This window comes from Manis pentadactyla, chromosome X, assembly GCF_030020395.1.
Source record: "Manis pentadactyla isolate mManPen7 chromosome X, mManPen7.hap1, whole genome shotgun sequence".
Lineage (NCBI taxonomy): Eukaryota > Metazoa > Chordata > Mammalia > Pholidota > Manidae > Manis > Manis pentadactyla.
This window is the reverse complement of record NC_080038.1, coordinates 9,877,096-9,905,091: the sequence shown is the minus strand read 5'-3', so window position 1 is coordinate 9,905,091 and position 27,996 is coordinate 9,877,096. Positions and strand designations below refer to the sequence as shown.

Here is a 27,996-nt window from a genome sequence, read left to right as displayed (position 1 = left end):
ATGTGTGGAGGAAGCAGGACAGTTAATGAGATTCTTGCAGTCAGGAGAGAGAAAACAGTGCCTCCAAATGTGCATTTCTGTAACATATAGATACATTTTCCCATAAGGAACTCCGGCGAAAAATTGGAACCACATGTGCAGATGGCCAGGGCGTGCTGGGCAAGCTGCTGTGTCAGCAATTCAGCCGTGCTACAGTGAAACTAACTTTCTCAGCTCTTGAGGTGGGGGTGCCTTTCAACAAGAAGCCTCCAAATAACAGATTACAGCAGAACATGTAAAAAAAATGTTACCATAGGCCTTTCCTTTCCCCACCCTGTTGTCCAGCTCTCCAAAAGTTATAAACTGTGTTTCCTTTCTGATAAACACCAAGACTACCTCACTGATTGGTCTGTTTTGGAAAGGACGTGACATCAGCAACTTTGCAGACTTGGGGTTGGCGGGGGGGCTGTTGTGGGCTTTGGCCAACCTCCAGCCAGCTAGGTGGAACATGTGCCTGTGTGTCTGTGTGCACGCGTCTGCCCACAGGTAGTGCTCTAATTACCCTCCCTGTGCTGTTCTCTGCTGCAGATGGCGGTTCCTTACCGTCTGACCAGGACAGTGAGGCACTGGAATTTCCCAGGAGCCGAGGGAGCATGGAATTTGGACTTTCTCAGAGCAACTAAAGTGGAGCATGCAGCTTGCCCAGCCCAGGAGGGCACCATGGACAAAGAACCTCAGTACAGGACTGGCAGCGAGCCCCTGAGGCCAGGACACCTTCCTGATGCCCGGCTCCTTTCAAACCTGTTGATGGGGGGTAAGTCTGGGGCCTGGGGAATCGGTGCTGGGGAGGTTGGCTCATGTACTCAGGGCAGAAGACAGAAGAGGGCCTGGATTTCAGTGGCTCCTCTGAGGTGTGTCCAGGGGAGACTGGACAGATGGCCATAGTTTGCTGATATATATCCTTCACACAGTTAAAAAATGTGTACACCTCTATCTGCAGAGTCTGCTCGACCATATAGTCATCTGTCCCATTTATTCTCCAGTAAAAACTAAAACTCCAAAGAATAATTCTTCATGGTTCAAATGTGTCACTTACATTACATTAGAGGTTTGAAAGTTACTTACACATAGGACGTTTTTACTGCTAAAACATTCATGAAAAGGTCTTAGGTGTCTGGCATTTAAGTGGGGCTGGATTTATAAATGAGGTTCATAGCTTGAGCACTGATTGATTCACTTTAAACTTTTTAAAAAAACTTTTAGAGAAGTGCCTTACAGGCAGGATTCTCACCTGCCAGGTGGTGTCTTCGCTAATGTGTAGCGTCTCAGGCTTCTGGGCAACTGTCATTTCTCGAGAGCTGCCAGCAGGTGCGTGCTGACCGGACAGGTTCTGAAAACAGGTCTGCCCATTCGAGGAGAGAAGGTTCTGTTCAGGACCCTGGTAGGCTGCCCACAGCACTTGTTGACCAAAGGGACAATGTGCAGGGACCCTGCGGTCCACTAGGACTTCTCACCCTCCTGTGCAGCTGCTGAAGGGGGGAAACCAGCAGAAAGAAAATGCAATATGCCCTCCCTCTGGCTAATGGAGCAGACGAGACTGCTCATTCATTCATTCGTTCATCTGAGTTTGCTCGTGAAATGAGCAGAGCAGTCAGCAGTGAGTGGATTTGGATCCATGAAGGCAGAACCGAATCAGTGAGCTATACGGATACAAACTGGGAGCAATAGGAAGCAGAGTGGCACCAAAAAGCACTTTTAAAAATGAACCTAATGTATTTTTATAGCAGCAAACCAATCAATAATGGAAAGAATCAGTGATTGGGTTGAGTTCTGCATGAGTATTTCATAGCTAAGTATTATGTTGCTTTTTTTTTCCACCCAAGAGAGGGGCACCAGCCACTTCTTATTGTTGATGGTTTCAAAAGGTTCCAGTCCAGCTCTGGCTGGGGCAGGATGGGTGGTTGGGGATGGGCAGGTGTATATATGCTCAAAGGAATGGCACTTAGAAAATGGACACGCTGTCCCAACTAGAATGCAGAGGGCCTTAGGGAGTCTCATGAGAACAAGTGTGGAGAGGTGGAACCCAATAATGAAGACTGAAAAATGGGGTGAGGGGTTTAGCTTTGGGGAGGCAGGGAACTGGGAGCCATCGATGGTTCTGGAGCACTAATGAAGAAAGTGAATGAATCTGGTAGCACAGTCAGAATGGACTGGGATGGGATCACGGCAAATTCCTGCACTAATCCACTGGTTCTCAAATCGCCTATGCACCAACATCTCCTGGAGAGTTTGTTACATGAAGACAGCGGGACCCTCTGCCAGAGCTTCTGATGCTGTAGCAGGCGCTGTGTGGGGACCACACTTTGAGAACCACTGCACTAATGCGAGCATGAAGCTTACATTTGGAACAAACTTTGGAAAAGACAGAAAGGGAAAGTATGGGTGACAATTTCAAATGAAAGAGAAGTCAGGCTGTGTTGCTTAAATACTGGGGCTAAAGGAGAGAAGGCAGCCCAAAGTGTAAAATGTTCAAGCCTAAAGTACTGTCAAGAAAGAGGGCTCGGTGGCAGAGAACTGGGGGAGAGGGCCTGGCTTGGCAGCAGAGTCGGGGAGGGAGAAGCCTGGTATTTTGAACAGAAAAGTGCCAGTGCCCCTGCCCACCACCCAGCATACCATGGTGGCATGGATGGGGGCTGTGGAGTGACTACAGCTCGGGCATCAGAGACCTCAGAATGTTCTGCACAGGGGCAGTGCTGAAATCCTGGGAAACGAGAAATGGTAGGATGGCCGAGAGCCGAGAGCCGAGCATGGAGCCCGGGCAGGCCTTTAGTTGAGGACATAGGACAGACAAGCAGATAGCAGATGCCAGGACGCCTCGTTCTCCTACCACCTCCTCCTCTGCATCTGACTGGCAAACTCCGGTCACCTTCCATGCCCAGCCGAGCCACCATCCCCACATGTGCACGAAACCCTCCCAGGCTGTCTCCCCTTCCCCACCTCAGTGCCGTCTTTCTCTGCTTTGCATCAGTCCTGCCCCTTGGGCAGAACCTCCGCTGTAGCTGGATTGCATTTGTTTATGCTTTTCAAGTCTTGACCTTAGAGTATGGAATGTAAGCACTCACAATGCCTTTTCCAAGTGGCCAGGCCGAGAAACTCAGTTCAGGTGGAGCGTATCCCCTGGCACAGGACACAGGACCAGGTCAGAGGGAAAATAGGGCCCAGGTGTGGGTCGTCTGGGGGGAACATTGCTGCTTGCACTCTATGTACAGGCCTTTCTCTGCCTGCTCCTCTGCAGACAGGGAGGAAAGGAGAGGAAACTGTCAACCAACTCTTCACAGAGATTTGTCTAGTGCTTGCCTCCCCTGCCCCAGAAGTGGGAAAAGTATGTCTTTTTCCCCTGAAAATACCATGTTAGGGGTTGAATTGTGTCCCCCTCAAGAAGTATGTTGGAGTCCTAACCCCCAGGACCCCAGAACATGACCTTATCTGGAAAGAGGGTCATTGCAGATGTAATTAGTTAAGATAGGCTTATAATTCAGAGACCAGCGTCCCTACGAGAAGAGGAGAGGAGACTGATAGGGAGGCCATGTGATGAGAGAGGCAGAGTGGGGTGATGGGCGGAACAAGCCAAGAAGCAGCAATGATGGGCAGCTGCCACCAGAAGCTAGAAGCTTCAGGGAAGGGGTTCCCCTAGAGCCTGCGTAGAGAGTGTGGCCCCAACACCACCTTCATTTCGGATTTGCAGCCTTCAGAACAGTGGGACAGTGCATTTCTGCAGTAAGCCACCCAGTTTGTGGTATTTTGTTAGGGCTTGAGGAACCTAATCCATACATACCTTGTCAGTGAAATTTTGGGAAATACATTGAAGGGTTGACTAACAGCCACCCAGACTCCCCTGGGCAGGTAACCAATGGTCCCATTTTTAGTGTCTATCCTTCAGGGTTTTGTAGAGAAATTCCTTTCCTGACAAAATGGAGCCCACCCTGTAGAGAGTATTCACATGCAGAAGGTGTGGAAAGGAAGCAACATCATTCTCTGGTGGTGGAGTTTTAGGCACTGGGTCGTTGCCTCAGCAGGGGTGAGTTTTCCAGGGAAACCGGCCTGATCAGACAGAACGGGTGGTGGTGTGAGGTCCCTGTGGGGAAGGCGGCCCAACAGACAGAAGAGGCTGGGGAATGGAACTGGAGAAAGGATTGCAGTGGACAGGCCCCACTTGCCCAAGGGTTGCCTAGTGGGCCTTTCCATTGCCATTTCTGACCATGAGCCTCTGTTTCTCTTCCTCCTCTTCTTCTTTGTCCTAAAATCCAGCCGTGGTCCACTGTAATCATGAACACAGCTCCCAGATCCTCTCCAGTGTTCGTGCACACCTCTGAACCTCCCCCATCACGTCCCAAAGACTGAAGGCAAACGCCGCCCTCCCCAACTCCCCCCTCTCAGAGCAGCCCAACCTCTCTTTCTCCCTCTTGACCTTGCAAAATGTTTCTCAGGGTGGGTAGATTTATGCTATTGCCTCAGAGCTTAGAGCTTCGTTAATAGCTCTTTCAGAATGTACCAATTAGTGCATTTTAAATCTCTTCTGAAATAATGGAAATTTAAAAAATAGTTCCAGAAATTGCAATGAAAATGAAATGGCAGCTTTCCTAATGTGCTGCAGGGTTTGATGGAGACTCAGTTTAAAAGAAAGGTAAGTTTAATGGTGCTAATTGGAGGACTTGTGGAGTGTTTTTGTTAAAGTTCCCTGCCCCATTTGGGCCATGAGCTACGCTATTGGATCTGTGGCATTGCCAGTGACCCCATTTGACATCTATTTTTTGGCAGTAAAACCAGTACACTCTGGGTGAACAAATGTTGGGGAAGAATCCTTAATACATACCATGGGCTTCGATGATGTATTGTATACAAATAATGGACTTTGAGTTTCAAAGACTTTGGAGGACCCTTGGCAAAGGGGATTGTGACCTTGAGTGTCCCCTTCATCGATAGTCTCCACTCTCTCCACTTCTCAGTAGGAAGGCAGGGAAAGCTGCTTCTGGGTTTAATTGCACATGTGTTGGGCCTATAGCTCATTGCCCACTTGGGGTGTGGGCTCTGGAAAGCCCTGGAGAAAGGGCTCTCCGATCCTCCCAGGCAGGATCACGCAAGGTGCACTTATCAGCTCTCTCTTCAGTTTTTGCAGGAGCTAAAGAGAGTGTGTGTGTGTGGACTAATCCATGTTGCAAATTATGGCATCTCCTAAACTCTGTGTGTATGCGTGTGTATCTCCATGCACTCAATGCTAGAAAAAATGTCAACCTATCCATTGTTACAATTTTAAGTTTTTATCTAATCACTCAATTGTTCAGAGACCTGTTGAGACTTAAGTCCTTGCATGAGTTTGGAATGAATCTGGGCTTTACAAGGACCCAAGGTTTTCTTCTGGGCAGGGGTATAGGCACACTATGGTAGGCTCCCCAAACCCTAATTTGAAATGACTTTCAATTAGAAAGGGAAGTCTCATACACTGCTGATGGGAATATAAAGTAGTACAGCCACTTTGGAAAATAGTCTGGCGGTTCCTCACAAGGTTCAACATTGGGTCACCATATCATACAGCTGTTGGGCTCCTGGGTGTGCATCCCAGAGAACTGAAAACATACATCCACTCAAAAATTTGTATGTGAATATTCATAGCAGCATGATTCATAATAACCAAGAAATAGAAACAACACAGATGCCTAGCAACTGATAAATGGATAATACAATGTGGTCTATCTGTACAATGGATATTATTTGGCCATAAAAAGGGATGAAGTACTGATACACACTATAATGTACATGAACCCTGAAACATGCTGAGTGACGGTAGCCAGTCTCAAAAGAGCACATGTTGTGTGATTGCATTTATATGAAATGTCCAGAAAAGGCAAATCCATAGAGACAGAAAGTAGATCAGTGGTTGCCAGGGGTTGGGGGAAGCAGAAGTGGGGAGTGGCTGCTAATGGGCAAGGGGTTTCTTTTTGGGATGATAAAGATGGTCTAAAATTGTGATGGTTGCACAGCTCTGTGAAAATACTGAAAACCATTAAATTGTGCATATTAAAGGGTGCATTAGATAGTATGTGAATTATAACTCAATAAAGCCTTTAGACAGATAGAAATTGTCAGCCCCCACCATGTGTAGTAGGACCACACCTTGTACTTCTCAAAGGCACAGTCTTCACCTGCTCTGTAAATGCTACATTCTAATGCAGGGGTACAAACCTCAGGGAGCCCTTTTCTTTTTTTCTCTTAGAGTAGTACCTAATTCTTTATTTGCCCTAAATAGAAGGAGTAATGATTCCATGATGAATGAATAGAAAGTAAAGCCCATTTTTTCTATAGTTGATAATGTAATTGCTTCATTTTTATGAAATCTGAACAGCGTTACAATTTATGACCCAAATTAGCCGCCTGGAGTGTTTGGGCTGTCAACTCTAATTGTGTGAAGTTGCTTTAAGAAAGGTAGAGGAGTGTAGCAGCTCTATTTCTTAGCCGCTGAGCACTTGGAAGAAGAAATGGTTTAATCATCACACACGGTGATACATTAGGCTACACTTGCAAATTAATTTAAAACTAATTTTCAAAACTTTCTCAACTTTTGGCTCACTCTTCTCACTCAAGATTTTGTGTGGTTGGTGTTTTTACATTGGCAGCACCAACAGGGGAGAAATTAGTTGTCCTTTTAATTGTAAGTTGGAGAGAAATCTTTCCATATCTGCAGTCTAGATTGTGGGCTCCAAGCCCTAAAAGCAGCAGTATTTTACCTGAGAGAACGAGGAACCCCAGAGAATGCTGTAAGGACCCGAGCATAAGGTTTTGGAGGTAGGACAAGCCATTTCACTAAGCTGCCTCACGCACCTTAGTGACCCCAGAAGGAAAGCATTGCAGGAGCATGACTCAGCTTCCTCTTACCTATTAAATGTTTCAGGAATCCATCTGGAAGGATGGTGATTTGCTCACAGGGACAGATTATCCAGGTCATTGATAGCTCCAGGTAGCAGGTCAACCCCAGCCAATGCATGTTAAGTACAGGGTGTTCTAGCCTTGTCCACTAGGGCCTTTGAGTTTGCAAGGCATTAAGAACTACCCTGGCTCTCCAGGTCTTCTCAGATTTTAGGAGATACCAGTTCCTTTACATGGCACAACTGGTACCAGACTATCCTGCCTTGTCTGTGTGTAGTGTGTTTACTCAAGCAGGCAGAGGTGCAGTTGAAGCAAGTTCAGGCAACCATCCTCACATTATGACTTCCTGCATTTATTTGTTGTGGAAATTAGGTGCAGCTTGAGATGAAAAAAATTCAGATCTATGCTTCATTTAGGTTATATCCGTACTTGATTACAAAGAGAGGAAAGTATTTAATGCATTAGGATAGGGTTTACAGCTTTCCTTCCTAAGAATGTGTTATCTTTCCGTATGGTTGTAGAATAAATTTGCTATTTTAAATAGCAGTGATTATGGGGTGTCATCGAGACTCTGTGCTTACTGTTAGGGCAGGATAATAATAGTTGCTACTAAGGACTGAGCTGTGGGTAGGTATATTGCTGTCCTCACTTTACAGGGAAGGAAAGTGTGGCTCAGAGTCTGTCTAGGGACCCACAGCTTAGAAGAAGCCACACAGGTCTGAGTTCAGGGCTTTCTCTTGGCCACACTGGCACGTTGCCTTTGAGGGGTAAATACTACCCCCAAAGCCAGACTGAACTCTGATTTGTGCTTGATGTTGGGACAGAAGGTAATCCATAAATAGATATGGCTCTGTTTAGGTTTGATTCCAAGCCTAATAGTGTATGCAATTACATGATGACTATGATTAGTATATGGCACTGTTTGCTGAGGTGTCACAGTTGGCTTCTCGTGCAGGAAATGAGACTGGCAACCACAGCTAACACACTAATGCTGGTCATTAGCGAAGGTCTCACTTAGCTAAATGGACCATTTGCCTTTGAAACAGGTGTGTAAATGTAAGTACAGTAACCTACCTGTCATCTCAATCCACCTCTTTTGCTCTCAGTTTGCACACTGGCTGTAGTTCCTTCTTTAGCTGTTGAGACATCACAAATAAATGGTGTGCAGGCAATGTCAATGAAGGGGAAAAGTGGTGAAGTTCTGATGGGAGTTTTGGTTGATGGACTCCCGTGTCTCTGTCCGCTAAGACCTGGGAGGTTCTCACTGAGGGGCTGGGGTGAGTCCCCGGGCCTAAAGTGTGCCAGCAGGGTGTGACCCGTTGCTCCCTTTCCATGCAGATGATGTGTCAGATTGGTCTCCTTTGTATGAAGCTGCCATCCATGGACGTGTGCTGTCTCTCAGGAACCTCATCAGCCAGGTAGGTAGCTTTTTGGAAAACAACAAAGATAAATACTAAGAACATCCTATCAGTCACCTCACTGAGAAAAAAAACCATAGCCTGGTATTAAGATAAAAATTTTCTCTTCAGCAAAATGAGGTGAATCCTATTCTGTCAAAACATTTCTTTATATAGAGGCTGGCATAACACTATAGTTTAGCACAAGTCCATGCACACAGTAGGTACTACAATAAATATCTATTGACTGAATAACAGGCCAATTCATGCATTCAAGTTGCCTTCACTGTATTCAATAGACTGTGTTCTTAAAAATTATCATGTGAAACAGTGGTTCTCAACTGGGGCAGTTTCATCCCTTAGGGGATGTTTGACAATGTCTGGAGATATTTTTAATTGTCACAACTGGGAGCAGGGAGGGGGGAATGATACTGGTGTCTAGTAGCTAGAGACCAAGGATGTTACTAAATGTTCTACATTGCACAGGACAGCCTTCCACATAAAACAACTATCTAGCCTCACATGTCAGTAGTGCTGATGTTGAAAACACCTGATGCGAAAGAAACCCTTGAAAGTGTCTTTTTAAAATCTGTAATCGTACAGTTTCACAGACATTTTCAGTTCTGTTGACTCTCCAGCTGACAGTGGCTCTCCCGGTTTGATTTGCGGGTCTCTGCTCATCAGGTGTAATTCCTAGTACACGTTAATTTGAGCTTTGCTGGTCTAAAGTTACTGGAAAGTTAACCACAGGCACCTTGAAGAGAGGGTTTAAATCAGCACTCAAAATTCTAATAAAGTTCTTGCTCAGAATGTTCTGTTTCCTGAAAAGAGTGCAGCTCTTTTAAGTTAGGAGCTCTTGGCCCTTTCTGTACCGCTGACCCCTGCGGGCAGCATGGCAGGGTCTGCGGACCCTTTCTCAGACTGATGTTTTAAATGCATAAAACACAATACTGAGATGACTTCTCAAAATATGAAAACAAGTGTGACATAGTAATATATGGACTTCTTTATTAATGCATTAAAAATGGAGATTTACTGGCAATTCTAATAACCACCATAGTTTCTAAATAGGATGACTGCATATTTTGAGATATTTTAGATATCTGCAACAATTGTAAGGCAGTAAAAGAATATCTGTGATTCCTCTCAACAATAGTCCTCTGTACTGCTATTACTACTGTGGTGTGTTGTCTATATTAATAATTGAAGGACATCATAAATTTCAGGTAGTGGTTAGTGAAAATGTTTTAATTTTTAAAAATCGAAATACAGTTGATACATGATATTATATTGGTTTCAGATGAACAACATAGTGATTCCACAATATAATTGTTCTAAATTTTTTAAAAATGCCAATCTCATGGACCTATCTAGACTAAGAAATCCCCTGTAACTAAATTTTTAGAGAGAATTTGCAGACCCCCTAAGCCACTATCTTAAGCAGTGTATGATAACAGCAGCCTATTATACATTGAAATATAGATAGTAGCACATAATTCCAGCTAAAAGAAGTTAAGTTGCTTCCCAGATAAAATAAAATATACCTTATTTTTGATAGGATGGAAAATGATCGTTGCAGCTTTTATATATCACTTATTAAATTGGACTGACATTCATTTCAGTATTATAGGTTAACTGAAGATCAGCTGCAACCATGTCTTTAGCTAATAAGCCCAGTCACATTATTTGAGCAAGCTCTGTCTTCTTGGAACCTCAGTTTTTGCCTTCATAAAATGAGCATTCCAATACCTACCTGTAGTAGATCTTGCTGTGCAGTAGCCCACATGAAATCCAGTGTCATAATACCATAAACATTTATTTCTTGCTAACGAGTCTTTGGATCAGCCAGTCTAGGCTGGGCTTGGCTCTAAGCTGTGCATTGGGTGCAGCTCTGCTCACATGTCTCCCATCCTTTGAGCAATGGCTCCTTAAGGAATTTTCTTTTCATGGCAAAAGGCTGGAGCACTGTAGGCCAAGCCCAACTAGGCAAGAATACTTCTAATCTGTTTATATCACATCTACTAACATCCCATTGGTCAAAGCAAGTCAGACAACCAAGTCCAAAGGGTCAAGGAAGTATGTTTTGTCAACTATGAAGTTATGTCAAGGGTGTGATTGTAAGCAATGCTATAGGACAGTAAAGATTTGAGAACCGAAATTCAATCCATTATGTTACCTTATATGGTGTGAGAGAATTAACTGAGATGACATTTTGTAAATTACCTATTCCAGTAACTGTCATCACAAATGTTATTTATTCTCCCATTACAATCTACACAGCACCTCAGAGAGCCAAAGAATACTGGAAAACACTGTTGCTAAACTAAACCAAGTTATATTTTGCATTCGGAATTTTGCAAACTGCATTCGGAGATGGAAGGAAGAAGAGGATGGAGTTAGTGAAAGAGAAAGAAAAATGGCCGTCAGAGGTCAGAGATAGAGCTGCTTCTAGGTAGAGCTCTGTTTCAGAAGCCACATGAGAGGTTTCATGAGGTCAAGATGAAAACAGCAAATTCAGAGGTGGAAGGAGGTGGAAGATGGAGCAATGTGTATTGGTTTAAGAAGGAGGAAGTCGCTGGTGATCATTCAATAGAAAGACCTTGAAAGCCAAAGGAAAGTATGCTGGCAGAGGAGAGCGCTGAGACGCAGTGAGCAGCGCTGGGTGAGGGAGATCAGGCGTGCTGAGGGGCCGGCACGGTCATGGTTGCTGGTGCCAGTGCCCACATTTCTTCCTCAAAGAAAGGAGCAGTGAAGGAAAAGAAGATCAGAGACCTGCAGAGTGGTGCAGAGGTGGGGAGGAAGGGGATGTAGGAAGCCCTGCCATAAGATGGCTTTGATCTCCTTGGTAAAGTGGAAGGGAATGTGTTCTGATGAACGTGAGATGTGCGCTCATGACTTTCCTTTCTGCTGAGTGTACAGAAGAGTGTGTTCATCACAGAAAGGACAAAGGAAAAAGCCTAACCCTGTAGTTGGTTCAGTCTGGGTGGGCATATGACTTGGGGCTGGGACAGAAAGCTGCCAGGTACGGAGCACAGTGTCACCCATGGGTGCTCTGATAGTGCACAGCCCCATGGAACCATCAGAAAGAGCTTCTGAGTATAGGTTACCATTAGAAGACAACTGAAGACAACTGATTACAGAAAAATTAAAGATAAAGCCAGTCAATCCTGTTTTTTTTCTTTTTTTTTTAAAAAAAAACTGTGAACCCACTGTAGATTGAACCTTGTGTGAAGTAATGGGTTAAAAATTACCTTAAAATATTATATGATTCAGACTTGTCAAGAATTCAGAAAAATCACCACAGTTCATTTAAAGTAGAACTGTAGCTCAGTGATGAACTGTAAATGCCATCCTAAATTTGTCAAGGAAACCTTGATGTAAAAGAACCTTTTTGTAATGTGAATATGTGATGTGTGGTGTAAACTTTTTGTACTGTGAATTTTCTTTTACATTTTCATATGCCTGGACTTATGTGGCAGCATCTACATGATAGTGTAGAAATGGCAGTGGTAACTGGAGGATGACGTTTATAACAACAGGACACCTAATAATTCCTTTACAGCATAGTCTTTTATCTCATGATCTGTTGTGCAGAGAAAAATGCAGTTAAAAATTCAGAGTTAAATGCTCTGAATTTCTGGTGTACACTGTAGCAGTGTGAGTGGAAGGGATTGGACAAATACAGGGTGTTGAGGAGGAAAAAAGGATTTGAGAACACATCTTTAAAGGGATGCCACCAAAAAATAAGAAAATAATAATGACAGTAATAAAATGAAATAGCAGATGCCACATTGTAAAGTCATGGGCAGTACTTGTGAAGGGGTAAATGCGATAACTCAAATTCTTTTTGAGTCAGGGGGGTCAGTCAACATATATTGGGTGTCTATTGGGTACAGATGGGATTTGAGGTTATGAAGGAAGGAAAGACACAGTTCCTTCCCTGCCTGAAAACTGCAGAGCTGGGTGGCAAAATACTGTCCAGGACATTGGAATTTCTCATTTCCAAGCGGGTTATGTCAGGCCTCACAGAACCCCTTCCAAGGCCCCCTCAAAGGAAGGCTCTGGGTTCAAGATCTCAGAGACTCAGGTGTATGGCCAGAGTGATTGGCTATCTCAGAAAGTATGAGCTTGCCCACGAAGTTTGAAAAGTCAAAAGGCCAGGATGGTTTGGGGACTGATTTATAAAAGTAGAAGTGCTTAGGAATGATGGTGAGTGAGTATTGGAATGATTTTAGGCAAATTTTAACTATTCTGGAAAGAAAGGCACAATATATTACCAAGTCATTAATTAAACTAACTGTACTTTTAACTGATGCATCCCAAGATAAAGAACTTTTTTTGCACCCAGTTTTCTCCTGTTAAGGATAATGGATTCTAAGATCAGGAAGCCTGTAGACCCTCTCCTGGAGTTTTTTCACTGTTCTGCTTGAATTGGGCTCATGACCCCTCTCCTGGAGAGCACATTTTCCTAGAGGTTGATGAACCCCAGGGCCTTTCAGATACTCGCTTCTTCAGACCTAGAGCACCTAGAGGAAGAATGTAATTGTCCATCTGCCTTGGGACTCTCTGCGTCTCTCCATCTGTGGAGGATCACCTAATGCTTTGGCCCCATATTAACCATCTCTTGCTGGGTCACAATTTACCCCCAAACTTGCAGCTTAAAGTAACATGTAGCTCACAGTATCTGTGGGTCAGGAATGCCGAGACAGTTTACCTGGGTCAGGGGCCCTTAGGAGTCTGCAGTCACATTGGGGGCCAGAGCTGCAGGCATTTTAATACTCATCTGAAGGTGGATCCAAGTCCAGACTTAACTCTGTCAGCAAGATTCACTGCCTCCACAGTGGTTGGACTGGGGCCTCAGTTCCTCGTCATGGACTTCGTCAGCACGATGATCCACCAAGAGGACAGGAGAGAGTAAGAGCGCACTGAAGCCCAGTCTTGAGTGTATACATACACCCAAGAGCCAAATGGCTGGGTCGTAGGTAAGTTTATCATCAACTCTCAGAGATAGTGTCAAACCGTTTTCCTGAGTGGGTGTGTGGTATTACACTTGCACCAGCAGTGTGAAAGTCCCTTGTTTATTGGTTTATGTCATTGTCAGCACCTTGGTGTACTGTCAGATTTTGAGGCAGATTAACTATTTTTTGTATCATAACTCTACAATTACATGAGGAACATTATGTTTACTAGACTCCCCCCACCACCAAGTTCCCCCCAAAAACCCCATTGTAGTCATTGTCCATCAGCTTAGTAAGATGCTGTAGAATCACTACTTGTCTTCTCTGTGTTGCCCAGCCCTCCCTGTGCCCCCCCACATTATACAGGCTAATCATAAGGCCCCCTTTCTTCCCACACACCCCCTTTATCCCTCCCTTCCCACCTGTCCTCCCTAGTCCTGTTCCCTTTGGTAACTGTTAGTCCTTTCTTGGGTTCTGTGAGTCTGCTGCTGTTTTATTCCTTCAGTTTTTTCTTTGTTCTTATACTCCATGTTAGGCTGGAGAAAGGAAAAACAAGGACATGCAAACAGAACAGAGAGATGCCATAGGGGGAGAACAGAAAAGACCCCAAAGTCCGTGCCGTATATGGAAAGGGGACAGCTCTCCGTGAATTCCATCCTGATGTGCCAACTAAGACCCGGATGTCAGCCTCCTCCCTCTTGGAAGGAAAAAAGTTTCTAGTTGACTATTGTGTCACCTTTAGCCAATCATACCTCTCCACACCCCCTAGGATAGCTTGCCCACTCCTCCCCCTCCTAATCCCTTATAAGCCCCCCACCTCCCTAACCGGGTGTGACTTCTATGGCCTGTGACAAGAAGGCCACAGAACCTCACCCGGGGGTATTTAAATAAATTACCTGGCCCTTTGTTGCCTCTCCTTGCCTGCTTATTTCAGCTAGAATTTATCTTTCACTCCACAGATGAGTGAAATCATTTGGTACTTCTCTTTCTCCGCCTGGCTTATTTCACTGAGCATAATCCCCTCTAGCTCCATCCATGTTGCTGCAAATGGTAGGATTTGTTTTCTTCTTATGGCTGAATAATATTCCATTGTGTATATTTACCACATCTTCTTTATCCATTCATCTACTGATAGACACTTAGGTTGCTTCCATTTCTTGGCTATTGTAAACAGTGCTGTGATAAACATAGGGGTGCATCTGTCTTTTTCAAACTGGGCTGCTTCATTCTTAGGGTAAATTCCTAGGGTGGAATTCCTGGGTCAAATGGTATTTCTATTTTGAGTTTTTTGAGGAACCTCCATACTGCTTTCCACAATGGCTGAACTAGTTTACATTCCCACCAGCAGTGTAGGAGGGTTCCCCTTTCTCCACAACCTCACCAAAATTAGTTGTTGTTTGTCTTTTGGATGGTGGCAATCCTTTCTGGTGTGAGGTGATATCTCATTGTGGTTTTAATTTGCATTTCTCTGATGACTAGGGATGTGGGGCATCTTTTTATGTGTCTGTTGGCCATTTGAATTTCTTCTTTGGAGAACTGTTCAGCAACTCTGACCATTTTTTAATTGGATTATTTGCTTTTTGTTTGTTGAGGTGTGTGATCTCTTTATATATTTTGGATGTCACCACTTTATTTGATCTGTCATTTATGAATATATTCTTCCATACTGTAGGATGCCTTTTTGTTCTATTGGTGGTGTCCTTTGCTGTACAGAAGCTTGTCAGTTTGATGTGGTCCCACTTCTTCATTTTTGCTTTTGTTTCCCTTGCCCGGGGAGATATGTTCATGAAGAAGTTGCTTATGTTTATGTCCAAGAGATTTTTGCCTATGTTTTTTTCTAAGAGTTTTATGGTTTCATGACTTACATTCAGGTCTTTGATTCATTTTGGATTTACTTTTGTGTACGGGGTTAGACAATGATCCAGTTTCATTCTCTTACATGTAGCTGTCCAGTTTTGCCAACACCAGCTGTTGAAGAGGCTGTCATTTCCCCATTGTATGTCCATGGCTCCTTTATCAAATATTAATTGACCATATATGTTTGGGTTAATAGCTGGAGTCTCTATTCTGTTCCACTGGTCTGTGGGTCTGTTCTTGTGCCAGTACCAAATTGTCTTGATTACTGTGGCTTTGTAGTAGAGCTTAAAGTTGGGAGGTGAGATCCCCCCTGCTTTATTTTTCCCTCTCAGGATTGCATTGGCTCTTTGGGGTCTTTGGTGGTTCCATATGAATTTTAAAACTATTTGTTCCAGTTTGTTGAAGAATGCTGTTGGTATTTTGATAGGCATTGCATTGAATCTGTAGATTGCTTTGGGCAGGATGGCCATTTTGACAATATTAATTCTTCCTAGCCAAGAGCATGGGATGAGTTTCCATTTGTTAGTGACCTCTTTAATTTCTCTTAAGAGTGTCTTGCAGTTTTCAGGGTATAGGTCTTTCACTTCCTTGGTTAGGTTTATTCCTAGGTATTTTATTCTTTCTGATGCAATTGTGAATGGAATTGTTTTCCTGATTTCTCTCTCTGCTAGTTCATTGTTAGTGTATAGGAATGCCACAGATTTCTGTGTATTAATTTTGTATCCTGCAACTTTGCTGACTTCAGATATTAGATCTAATAGTTTTGGAGTGGATTCTTTAGTAGGGTTTTTTATGTACAATATCATGTCATCTGCAAATAGTGACAGTTTGACTTCTTCTTTACCAGTCTGGATTCCTTGTATTTCTTTGTTTTGTCTGATTGCCTTGGCTAGGACCTCCAGTACTGTGTTGAAAAACAGTGGGGAGAGTGGGCATCCCTGTCTTGTTCCTGATCTTAGAGGAAAAGCTTTCAGCTTCTCACTGTTAAGTATGATGTTGGCTGTAGGTTTTATATATATGGCCTTTATTATGTTGAGGTACTTGCCCTCTATACCCATTTTCTTGAGAGTTTTTATCATGAATGGATGTTGAATTTTGTCAAATGCTTTTTCAGCATCTATGGAGATGATCGTGTGGTTTTTGTCTTTCTTTTTGTTGATGTGGTGGATGATGTTGATGGATTTTCGAATGTTGTACCATCCTTGCATCCCTGGCATAAATCCTACTTGATCATGATGGATGATCTTTTTGATGTATTTTTGAATTCAGTTTGCTAGTATTTTGTTGAGTATTTTTGCATCTATGTTCATCAGGGATATTGGTGTGTAATTTTCTTTTTTTGTGGTGTCTTTGCCTGGTTTTGGTATTAGAGTGATGCTAGCCTAATAGAATGAGTTTGGATGTATTCCCTCCTCTTCTATTTTTTGGAAAACCTTAAGGCGAATGGGTATTAGGTCTTCACTAAATGTTTGATAAAATTCAGCAGTGAAGCCATATGGTCCAGGAGTTTTGTTCTTAGGTAGGTTTTTGATTACCAGTTCAATTTCGTTACTGGTAATTGGTCAATTCAGATTTTCTATTTCTTCCTTGGTCAGCCTTGGAAGGTTGTATTTTTCTAGAAAGTTGTCCATTTCTTCCAGGTTATCCAGTTTGTTAGCATATAATTTTTCATAGTATTCTCCAATAATTCTTTGTATTTCTGTTGCAGTTTTTTTTCCTTTCTCTTTTTCTGATTCTATTTATGTATGTATACTCTCTTTTTTCTTGATAAGTCTGGCTAGGGGTTTATCTATTTTTTTTTCTTGAAGAACCAGCTCTTGCTTTCATTGATTCTTTCTATTGTTTTATTCTTCTGAATTTTATTTATTTCTGCTCTAATCTTTATTATTTCCCTCCTTCTACTGACTTTGGGCCTCATTTGTTTTCTTTTTCTAGTTTCATTAATTGTGAGTTTAGACTGCTTTTATGGGATCATTCTTCTTTCTTGAGGTAGGCCTGTACTGCAATATACTTTCCTCTTAGCACAACCTTGGCTGCATCACACAGATTTTTTGTGGTGTTGAATTATTGTTTTCATTTGTCTCCATATATTGCTTGATCTCTGTTTTTATTTGCTCATTGATCCATTGATTATTTAGGAGCATGTTGTTAAGCCTCCATGTGTTTGTGAGCCTTTTTGTTTTCTTTGTACAATTTATTTCTAGTTTTATGCCTTTGTGGTCTGAGAAATTGGTTGGTAGAATTTCAATCATTTTGAATTTACTGAGGCTCTTTTTGTGGCCCTAGTATTTGGTCTATTTTGGAAAATATTCCTTGTGCACTTGAGAAGAATGTGTATCCTGCTGCTTTTGGGTGTAGAGTTCTGTAGATATCTGTTAAGTCCATCTGTTCTAGTGTGTTGTTCAATGCCTTCTGTTCTTACTTATTTTCTGTCTGGTTGATCTGTCCTTTGTAGTGAGTGGTGTGTTGAAGTCTTCTAGAACAAATGCATTGCATTCTATTTCCTCCTTTAATTCTGTTAGTATTTGTTTCACATATGTTGGTGCTCCTGTATTGGGTGCATCTATATTTATAATGGTTATATCCTCTTGTTGGACTGACCCCTTTATCATCATATAATGTCCTTCTTTATCTCTTGTTACTTTTTTGTTTTGAAGTCTATTTTGTCTGATTCAAGTACTGCAACACCTGCTTTTTTCTCCCTATTGTTTGCATGAAATATCTTTTTCCATCCCTTGACTTTTAGTCTGTGTATGTGTTTGGGTTTGAGGTGAGTCCCTTGTAAGCAGCATATAGATGGGTCTTGCTTTTTTATCCATTCTATTACTCTGTGTCTTTTGATTGGTGCATTCAGTCCATTTACATTTAGGGTGATTATTGAAAGATATGTACTTATTGCCATCGCAGGCTTTAGATTTGTGGTTACCAAAGGTTCAAGGTTGGTTTCTTTACTATCTAACCATCTAACTTAACTCACTTATTGAGCTATTATAAACCCAGTCTGATGATTCTTTATGTCTCTTCCTTCTTATTCCTCCTCCTCCATTCTTTATATGTTAGGTGTTTTATTTTGTGCTCTTTTGTGTTTCCTTTGACTGCTTTTGTGAGTAGTTGATTTTCTTTTTTGCCTTTAGTTAGTATTTGGTTGGTCTGCTTTCTTTGTTGTGATTTTATTTTCTCTGTTGACATCTATTTGCCCTTAGGAGTACTTCCATCTAGAGCAGTCCCTTTAAAATATCCTGTAGAGGTGGTTTGTGGGAGGCAAATTCCCTCAATTTTTGCTTTTCTGGGAATTGTTTAATCCCTCCTTCATATTTAAATGATAGTCATGCTGGATACAGTATCCTTGGTTCAAGGCCCTTCTGTTTCATTGCATTAAATATATCGTGCCATTCTCTTCTGGCTTGTAAGGTTTCTGTTGAGAAGTCTGATGATAGCCTAATGGGTTTTCCTTGAGGCAGATTAACTTTTGAAAGAGTTGTCATAGTACGAGGTTTGTGGCTGAAAAGCAACGTTATGGAGCTGTTGCTTTGTACCCCTTACTCTGCCCATTTCCCCTCCTCCAGGGGTGGCCGGTGAACCTTCTCACGGCAGATCACGTGTCCCCACTCCATGAAGCCTGTCTCGGAGGACATCCCTCTTGTGTAAACATTTTATTAAAATGGGGAGCTCAGGTAAGTTCAGTTCAAGTAACATCTTAGAAAATGTGAATGCAAATGACTATTTCTATACCTTCTGAATAATTTTCAGCATTTTGGATTAGTCTGATTTGAAATATGAAGAGAAGTGTTGTTCAAAAGTATTATGTCCATCAAGCTTATTTGCTTTAGCGATAGATGAAATACTGAGTTTCTAGCTAGAAAGTCATGGCTCAAGTCTATATCACTTTTTTAACAGCCACTACCAATAAATAGTGGTTAGATTTCCTGCCTTCATTCCTGTGGCTGGAAGGTAGTGAAATATTGTAAGAACATAGGACTTGAGAAATGGTTCCAGACCATGTCTAACATTTACTAATATTGGAAACTTCGGAAAGTTGTTTAGCCTCTGAGATTTAGAGTCTGTATCTGAAAAAAGAGGAAAATGAACAAAAACATTGCCTAGCTTGTTGCAGTGTGAGGATTGAGAGAGATTAGGTATAGGCTTGTTGTTTAGAGCATGAGAATCAGGATGGCATAATGAGATCCTGGAGAAGGAAGATACAAAGCCATTGAATTTGAAAGTAGGGAGCAGTAAGTCTCTTATTAACGAAGTCCTTTCATGCTCAAAAGGGATAGAAAAATCTAATCAGAAAATTGTGGATTTCTCATATTCTCTCAAGCAGTATTTACTGAGCATTTATATGTGCCTAACTCTAACGATTTTAAGAATTTACGAACTCCTGAAATCTCAGTAGCCTAATGCAATGAAAGCTTATTTCTTGCTCAGCTGAAACTCCAGTGTGGGTGTTCCCGCCAGAGCGGCTCTTTCCCAGAGGTGATTTGAGCACACAGGCCCCCTTCATCCTGTTGCTCTGCTGTCTTCAACAAGTGACTTTTATGTGTGCTTGAGGGGTCATCTGTGTTCCAGGTGGCTGTAAGGGGAAGAAAACATGCAGGACTGTGAGTGGAAGATTTTTAAGGGGCAGTCTTAGTAATGACATATATCATTTTGCCCACATCCCATTGGCCAGAATTCAGGCCATGTCTAGCTGCCAGGGAGGCTGGGGAGTGTTGTGTGGCTGTGTGCCCCAGACAGAGCAAATAGGTGGGGCAGGCTGGTTCATGATGCCTTTGGCCAGGATGGCTGGGATGTCTGCGGAGACAGAAAATCTCTATGTAACCCCTCATCCATTAGCAGGCAGCCTGGGCTTGCTCACATGGTAGCAGGGATTCCAAGAGAGCAGAAGAAAGGGCAAGCGCTCTGCTTGCATCACGTTGGTGACTGTCCCATTGGCCAAAGCCTGTTGTCACGTGGACAAGCCCAGATTCAAGGATGGGAAAACTAGTCTCCATGTTGTGATGGGAGGAATTGCAAAGGCTTCACACTGGAGCTTTCCTTTCCAGGTGAACGGCATCACTACAGAGTGGCATACCCCCTTGTTTAATGCTTGCGTCAGTGGCAGCCAGGACTGTGTGAATTTGCTTCTGCAGCATGGAGCCAGCCCCAACCCTGTGAGTGATCTGGCATCCCCCATCCATGAAGCTGCTAAGAGAGGTAAATCTGTTGAGAACTGAAGTTTTCTACTCCTCCTCCAAGGGATATCTTACTGTTGAAAGGAAGAGGGAAAAGGAGGTCTATTTTAGAGCAATAGTTGGCCATGTGGGGTCCTGGGACCAGAAGCATCTGCTTGACCTGGCTGCAAATGCAGATTCTTGGGCCCCACTCCAGGCCCATCATTAAATCAGTAACTCTGGGGGTGGGACCCAGCTGTCTGTGTTTTGTTTACCAAGCCCTCTAGGTGATTCTGATGCACAATAAGTTTGAGAACCACCCTTTTAGAGCATTTGGAATGTTGTTTACTGCTATCTTTTTGGAATAGGGCCTGGCACATAGTAGACTGTCAATATTTGTGGAAAATATTGTTGAATCTGTGAGACCATAAAATGAAGTTATTTTATAGAATAAATTATATTCTTCTATTTTAGGGCCTTAAAGAATATTATCTCAGGGTCATCTAGGTTTGCTAAGTGAAGCAAACTTTTGAACTTTTAGAAATATGTTATATATACTTTGGAGTAATTCTTCCCCACCCCCAGCTTTATTGAGGTATAATTGACAGATAAAATGATATATTTGGTATATATATACATTGTGAAATGATTACCACAATCGAGTTAATCAACACACCTATCACCTCACAGTTAACCATTTTTTTTATTGAAGTATACTTGATATACAATTTTACATTGGTTTCAAGTATACAGCAGTGGTTCACCAGTTACCTGTATTATTAAATTCTTATCCCAACTCATGCAGTTACTATCTGTCAACATAGGAGGATGTTACAGAATCACTGGCTATATTCTCCATGCTGTACTACTGTTCCCATGACCACCTTTTATTATGACTGAGAATTTTTGCGCCCCTTTATCCCTTCATCCTCCCTCCCCTCCCCGTCAGGCCCCCCCCCACATGGTAACCACTGGTCACTTCTCAGTGTCCGTGAGTCTACTGGTATTTTGTTCATTTTGTTTGGTTTGGTTTTCAGATTCCACAAGTAAGTGAAATCAGCTGGTTGTCACGTATTTTTGCTGCTTTCTGTTTCCCCAGGGACTTTCCACAGACTGGCTTCCCGTGATCCTTACAGCATGTGACACCCATATTGTAATTACCTCCCGAAACATTGACATTTATTCATTAAGAGACATGCTAACTCATCATATTCATGGGATACATAGAACTAAAATGGTATAACAAGAGAAACACCAAGGAGCAGTATTTAAATCACGACGTTCTCGACCAGGGGAGAGTGATTCAGCTTTTACCAAGTCCGGTTTGCTGGACTGCGCCCCGCGCATGCTGGAGTTGACAGCTTCTTCCAAGTGTCGCCTGTGCCCAGGGTGACCTGCTACCCCTGCCCTGCCCTTGGTGGGGTTGGAAGTTTCCATCCCGCCCCATGGCCCACACTGGGCCCCTGCTTGTACAGGACCACCTCCAGTCCCCGTTCCTCTGTGCCTCTCCCAACTCTCACTTCAATTTCTGTCCCCAGACTGAGTACAAAGCCACTGACAATTGAAAAAGGTGGGCGGTTGCTGACTGTGGCTAGTCAACTCCCGTGGCCTTCCACCCAGAGCTGCAGAGCACATCTCATGATCAAGCTGTTAACTGATGGCAGAGTTTACAACCATTCCCTAGTCAAAGTAAAGGAAATACCTTTCCTTAGTGGACAAGTTGGTGGCAAATTTAAACACAAAAAATGGGGAAGTGTTGTTTCCCCAGCTAAGAGAATTTGTGCTGTAACCGTTTTCTTTTGCTTTGGGCTGCAGGCCACATGCAGTGCATCGAGTCCCTTGTTGACCATGGGGGCGACATTGACTGTAACATCAGCCACCTGGGCACCCCACTGTATTTGGCTTGTGAAAACCACCAGGCGGCCTGTGCCAAGAAGCTTCTGCAGTCAGGTAAAACATAAAACAAAATGAAACAAGGAAAGAACATGAAAAGTAAGTTAAATGTATTGTCAAGCTCTTTGTATTGCAGCAGAAGGAAGAGGGTGGGCAGTGGAGTTGGGCGAGATCCGGGTTCATGTGGGCTGTGTTTCCAGGGGGAGTTGTTTTACTCTGTCTGTACTTTAGGTTTCTCACTTATCGGGAAGGGTGAGGATCATGATGCTGACATCCCCTCCTAGGGTGGGCCTTGGTGATGCCCTCCCTTCCCGCCACCTCCCTCCTCCCTCCAGCCACATTATTAGCCTGCATTCCTCTCTCAGCTGCTGGATTAGGGCTGAGTTTCCCTCCATAACCAATTCTCTTTGCCTTAGAAACAAACTTGTCCATTTGTAGTAAATTCAAGGTTTTCTTTGAAGAGGCCTATGTGGCATCATTTCCTACTTCTCTGCTCATGTCCTGTCCTTTCTTCAGTGTTGGAACACCATTTCATCACCTCTAATTATTTGAATCCTGGTTATTTTTTAAAACTCCTGTAATCTTTCCCCCCTTGAATGTTCTTGTAGTTCTTTTTGCCTTCTACTGACTTGGTAGCCATTGCCATGAGTTAGGAGATCTTCTCTTTCTCTCTCTTTTTCTCTTTCTCGTGGCCCTAAGTATATTGTAAGCTCCTTAGTCAGGAAAGGGCCAGGTTTGACATTCAAAAGGGCCAGGTTCAGTGTCCCTCACAAGGCCAAGAACAATACAAAAACAATTCAGGTAACATTTGTTGAGTAAACATGGATGCCCATTTTACTAGAGGGGCAGCCACTCAAGCAAAGCCACGTGTCCCCACAGTGGGGGCCAGCATCCAGGCTGCAGTGGGGATTTGTTGAGAGCACACAGATGGAACTGGCTGGGGATGGTCCTGGAAACCCACCTTACTCCTGAAGAGGATTTTGTCACGTTCCCTGTGGTCTCAGGATTGCCCACCCCAATCTAAGAGATGCTTCCCAAGTTGATTACTCTTCACAGTCCAGATCATAGTTCCAAATCCCAGGTTTTAAACCACGTGGCAGTTGCTCAGTGTGTGAACATGGCTGCTTGCTATAGATGGGATTTCACCGTCTAACGTCACTTCTGGTCTGTACTGGCTAATACTTGGCTCCATTAATAATGAGTGTGCCATTTTCATACCACCAGTATTTTTCTTACATGTATCACACCTGTGCATAGTGCTCAAAGGTGAGGTTTTATTTTATTTTTTTATTAAAGTATCATTGATATACAATCTCATGATGGTTTCACATAAACAACACAGTGGCTTCAACATTCACCCATATTATCAAGTCCTCACCACCCTCCCATTGCAGTCACTGTCCATCAGCATAGTGAGATGCTATAGTCATAGAGTCATTACTTGTATTCTCTGTGCTGTACTGATTCCCCGTGACCTGCCTATATTGTGTGTGGTAATTATAGTGCCCCTTAATCCCCTTCTCCCTCCCTCCCCACCCACTCTCCCCAGCCCCTTCCTTTTGGTAACCGCTAGTCCCTTCTTGGAGTCTGTGAGTCTGCTGCTGTTTTGTTCCTTCTGTTTTGCTTCGTTGTTACATTCCACAAATGAGGGAAATCATTTGGTATTTGTCTTTCTCCACCTGGTTTATTTCACTGAGCGTAACATCAAAGGTGAGGTTTTAAACCTCATATGCTTATAGCTCATGTTGTACCTTCAGCCACACTGTCAAATGGCATTTTCCTTGTATTATTAAGTGGAATCAAGTCATCTCCCATTTCTCCGGAGAACTGCTGTGTCCACTATGGATGCCCTTTTGTTAGGGCATTTTGAGGGATGCTTGGGCTCTGCTTCTCGCTGACCCTGTTGTTCTCATGACTGCTTAGGAGCAAGTGTGAACAGAGGTCGAGGTCTGGATTCCCCTCTTCATGCTGTGGCCAGGGTAGCCAGTGGTGAGCTGGCCCACCTGCTCATGGACTTTGGAGCAGACATCCAGGCCAGGAATGCCGAAGACAAGCGGCCCGTGGAGTTGCTGCCTCCAGGGAGCTCTGTGATCCAGCTTTTGCAGAGAAAAGGTGCTTCTTTTTGCCTGAACCTAAGCCCCAATCTGTAGAGACTCCTGCAGGACCTAGCGGGGAGGTACTTACAGAGTTCTGACTTCCAGCACTCTGAGAAAGCTCCTTCTCTGCCATCAGCAAGTATGGGGAACGGAGATATTTAGTGTTCAAAGTACAGCGCTGGTTATGTAGTCAGTGACCATCATGCTCTTTGCAGGTTGGAGACAGGCTATTTGGGGTGATCTCATATTCATATATAGGGTAGACCAGCTTTCAAAAATTTTAAATGTTATTATTAAAATTATTTAAAATGTACTTTAGAATGATGCAACAGAAACCTCTTTGGGTTGTATAATGAAGAGGGGCTGGAAGAACTCAGGGGTCCTTGGTTTTCAGAGGTAGAATGCAGCTCATGCAGTGTCATAATGATGCACAGCAGTCTGAAGATGGGCACTCTTGCAAGCCAATCAACACAAAGTCTGCCCTCCTCCATAAATGGGAAGTGACGGCAATGACTAAACATTGTAGTTGGCCAGCAAGCAAGGGGCAGGGCCGCAAGGTCAGGGCTGGGTCCCTCAGATTGCATTCTTACTCGCACCTAGAGGTGGAGAGCAGTTTTCTCACCAGCGTGGACCTTGTTAAGTTTTAGGGTTTGCAGGACTTGGAAGCCGGCTTCCCTACCAGAAAGATTCTGATGTGAAATATGCATTTTTTCCCGATGCACTGAGAATTAAGCCTGGCTCTCGGCAGATTTGTAAAGTAGCCACAGAGTCCTTCCTCCAAGTCCCACTGCCCCAGGCTGCTCAAGGCCGAAGCCCTGCCTTGGAGCTCCCCATACAGGATCTGTGCTTCCAGAGCTGCGCCAGCCACCCTAGGGAAGCCTGAGCCCAGGCACAGGGAGAGCAGGTCCAATAGAAAGCCCTTTGCATTAAGCAGGGGGATAACCACCAGGCAACTCTGCCTACAGTTTGACCATTTCTTGTTTCCAAAACATTCTATCTAAATATTCAGGGATGATTTCTCCAGCAGGCATAGATGGCACAATGCTTGGGGCCCCCCACATAAGTATTTTAATTTCTTTTAAAAGCACAAGGAAGAAAATGAGTAAAACTCAACCTGGATTATGTTCATCTTTATACTGACACAGTTGTAAGATACCATTTTCTTTACTTGGGAAGGATGCACAAAGGCAGCATTGCCTCAGCCCCTGAAGCCAGAGTCTCACACCCACACCCACACCTGCCTGTGTATATGATCCCCCCGCCGCATCAGGTCATCTTCCTGGACGTTCACACTGTCTCCACTGACTCTTCCTTCCACTTCAGTTCCCAAAGCCATTCTTTGGATACCTACGTTGCCTTTAATGTGTTTAATTCACATTTTGGCAACTGCAGCCAGTGACCCCACTGGCTTATAAAATGTCACTTGCCTCTGGAGAGAATCACCCCTTCTTTTGCCTCCATGAGTCATTTCTGGGGTTTTGGTGAGGTCACCTCCCAGCAGCCTGGCAGCCCATGGGACACGGGGCCAGGCCAGCGCAGAAAGCCAGCCCTGAGGATTTAACACAGTGATTTTGGTCTCTGGGTGTCCCTGGCAAGGAATTCAGGAATATTACCACCACCACTCCCTAAAAAGCATGTAAAGCAGTGTTTACTCACGGCCCATAATGAAAACTAAAAGCGACTCCGTGAGCCCAGCACGACCGGAGCCGCCCGAGTACGCTTTGGCCTGAAAGCATTGTGAATGTTGCTGAGGGGAAAAAGAAATCAAGACCCAAAGCAATATGCCAGTTCACGAATAGATTCAGCGGGTTTTATCGTGAAGTGAGGCAAACCCCCTGTGTCCTTGCAGGTGCCAGCAAGTGGCGACACAGCTGCAGTGGCTTTTCAGCTCTATTTACGTGGAATCATGGCTACGGTGGTTGTATGTCTCCCAGCTTGCACTAACCACCAGATACTCCATTTGCACCAGTAGTTACACGAAGCTTACTCTGACGTCCTGCTTTTAATTCTCCAGCAGCCTTGGCCTGACGTTTCTTGCTCTTCATAAGTCTCAGTACCTCCTACAGTTGTCCTGCCAGTGTATCTGGCTCACAGGATTAGTCACATCCTTCTCCAGCCCTCGGTGAGATGAGACGACGTTCCGTTTCCCCACAGTGTACTTTGCTCAGCTTGTTACTATGTGCCTCGAGTACACCGGGGAGCAGCCTGGTAATATATACCCTGAGCTCTCTGGGCAGCATCTGGAAGGTGCCCTTATTCCATCAGGGGCCTTCCGAATGGGCTGTGAGGGCCTGACTGCGAAGGCTGCCTTCATTGCTTTAAGCTTGTGTCTATGTCCACTTCTTGTCTGTGTCACCTTAGGAATAGACAACCTAGTTTATCCTGTAGCTTGTGGTAATGCTATAGGAAATGAGAGGCTACCAGATCCTTTGGGTTGTATTCTCAGCCCTGGCTGCACAGTGAAATGACCTGAGGCACATACCTTTAAAATAATCCGCAGGCACGGGCCCTACAACTGAAGCAACACCTGTGAGGTGGGGCCTGATGTCGTGATGTTTAACCCCCTCCCCCCACCCCACCCCAGGTGATTCCGAAATGCAGGCTGCATTGAGGACTGCTGGTTTAGGGGATTCCTGAGGGTATATAGCTTTGCTTTTGTGTGTGTTTTTAATAACCAAAAGGGACTTCCCATTACAACTTGGTGTGGGGGGTTTGGAGTGGATCATTTCACATCCTTTTCCCCTTAAATGGGTGTCTCAACCTCAGCACTGTTCATATCCCTGGCCAGTAGGGGGCTGTCCACGCACTGTAGGATGTTAGCAGCCCCCGCTGCCCCCCGACCTCTACCTGCTGGATACTAGTAGCTCCCCCAAGTTGTGACAACCAAAAATGTCTCCAGACATTGCCAAGTGTCCCCCAGAACGGCCCTCCTTTTTCCTTACCCCCAACCCCTGTTGAGAACCACTGCCCTAACATGTAAACTCTTGGCTGGTTGCCTAAGCAAGGTTTGATTCCCCAAGCTAGTTCACTTTTCACCCATGAGTTGAAGCATTGGGAAAGCTCTGAAGGCAGAATATAAAAACAAACTTGACTTAATAAGAACATACACATATGCTTCACTGAGAGCTCCCTTGAATACCTTAAACTTTCTAAGTTATAAAAATATTTCATCTAGAAACAATGACCTTTTTTTTTTAAGGTCGAAGACAAAGTCATTAAACATGAACTTTATTTTCATTATTGGGGAATTTTCTGTAGCTCTGTAGTTCCGAAATGAGCTTCTGGAAGCCTCTAGTAGTGAGACTCAGCTTTGAATTTTTTTCAGTCCATTCTAAGTCAAAACCTAACAAACCCATTTCATTTAGATACCAGAAAAGAGAGATCATGGCCTAAAAATGCTTCCTACAAAAACTAGAAGATGGTCTGAAACAGAGCCATACTATTTCTTTGTAAAACTGCGATAGCTTGTGTGCCTTAACAGAAGGGAGGGAGGGCAGCCTTAGATCAGTGAGACCAATGTGTGGCTTATCTTATGCTCTTTCTCCAGAGCCTCCTTCTCTGATGCACCTCTGCCGCCTTAGAATTCGGAAGTGCTTTGGGATCCGACAGCATCATAAGATCGCTGACCTTGTCTTCCCCGAGGAGCTGAAACGGTTTCTGCTCCACATTTAGATGTGTCACAAACAACAGGCAAACATTATCGAGTGTTGTAGCCGCTGGAATTTACAAATAAAGTCAGGTT

At 43.8% G+C, this 27,996-nt stretch overlaps 1 protein-coding gene across 1 annotated transcript; it reads left to right on the top strand.

Moving 5' to 3' along the window:
- Positions 1 to 424: 424 nt before the first annotated feature.
- ASB9 (ankyrin repeat and SOCS box containing 9) lies at positions 425 to 27,996 on the top strand. Its single transcript, XM_036912938.2, has 7 exons — positions 425 to 793; positions 8,239 to 8,318; positions 18,679 to 18,786; positions 20,158 to 20,308; positions 22,081 to 22,215; positions 24,082 to 24,270; positions 27,802 to 27,996. Exons 1-7 carry the CDS (start codon positions 568 to 570, stop codon positions 27,924 to 27,926), a joined length of 1,014 nt encoding a protein of 337 aa, XP_036768833.2. The 5' UTR covers positions 425 to 567; the 3' UTR covers positions 27,927 to 27,996.

Excerpts from the sequence above, each read along its gene's own strand:
- ASB9 (XM_036912938.2), top strand. The coding sequence starts at position 568 with ATGGCGGTTCCTTACCGTCTGACCAGGACAGTGAGGCACTGGAATTTC. Across the intron at positions 20,309-22,080 it reads CCATGAAGCTGCTAAGAGAG|GCCACATGCAGTGCATCGAG; the intron begins GTAAATCTGTTG and ends TTTGGGCTGCAG. Across the intron at positions 22,216-24,081 it reads CAAGAAGCTTCTGCAGTCAG|GAGCAAGTGTGAACAGAGGT; the intron begins GTAAAACATAAA and ends ATGACTGCTTAG.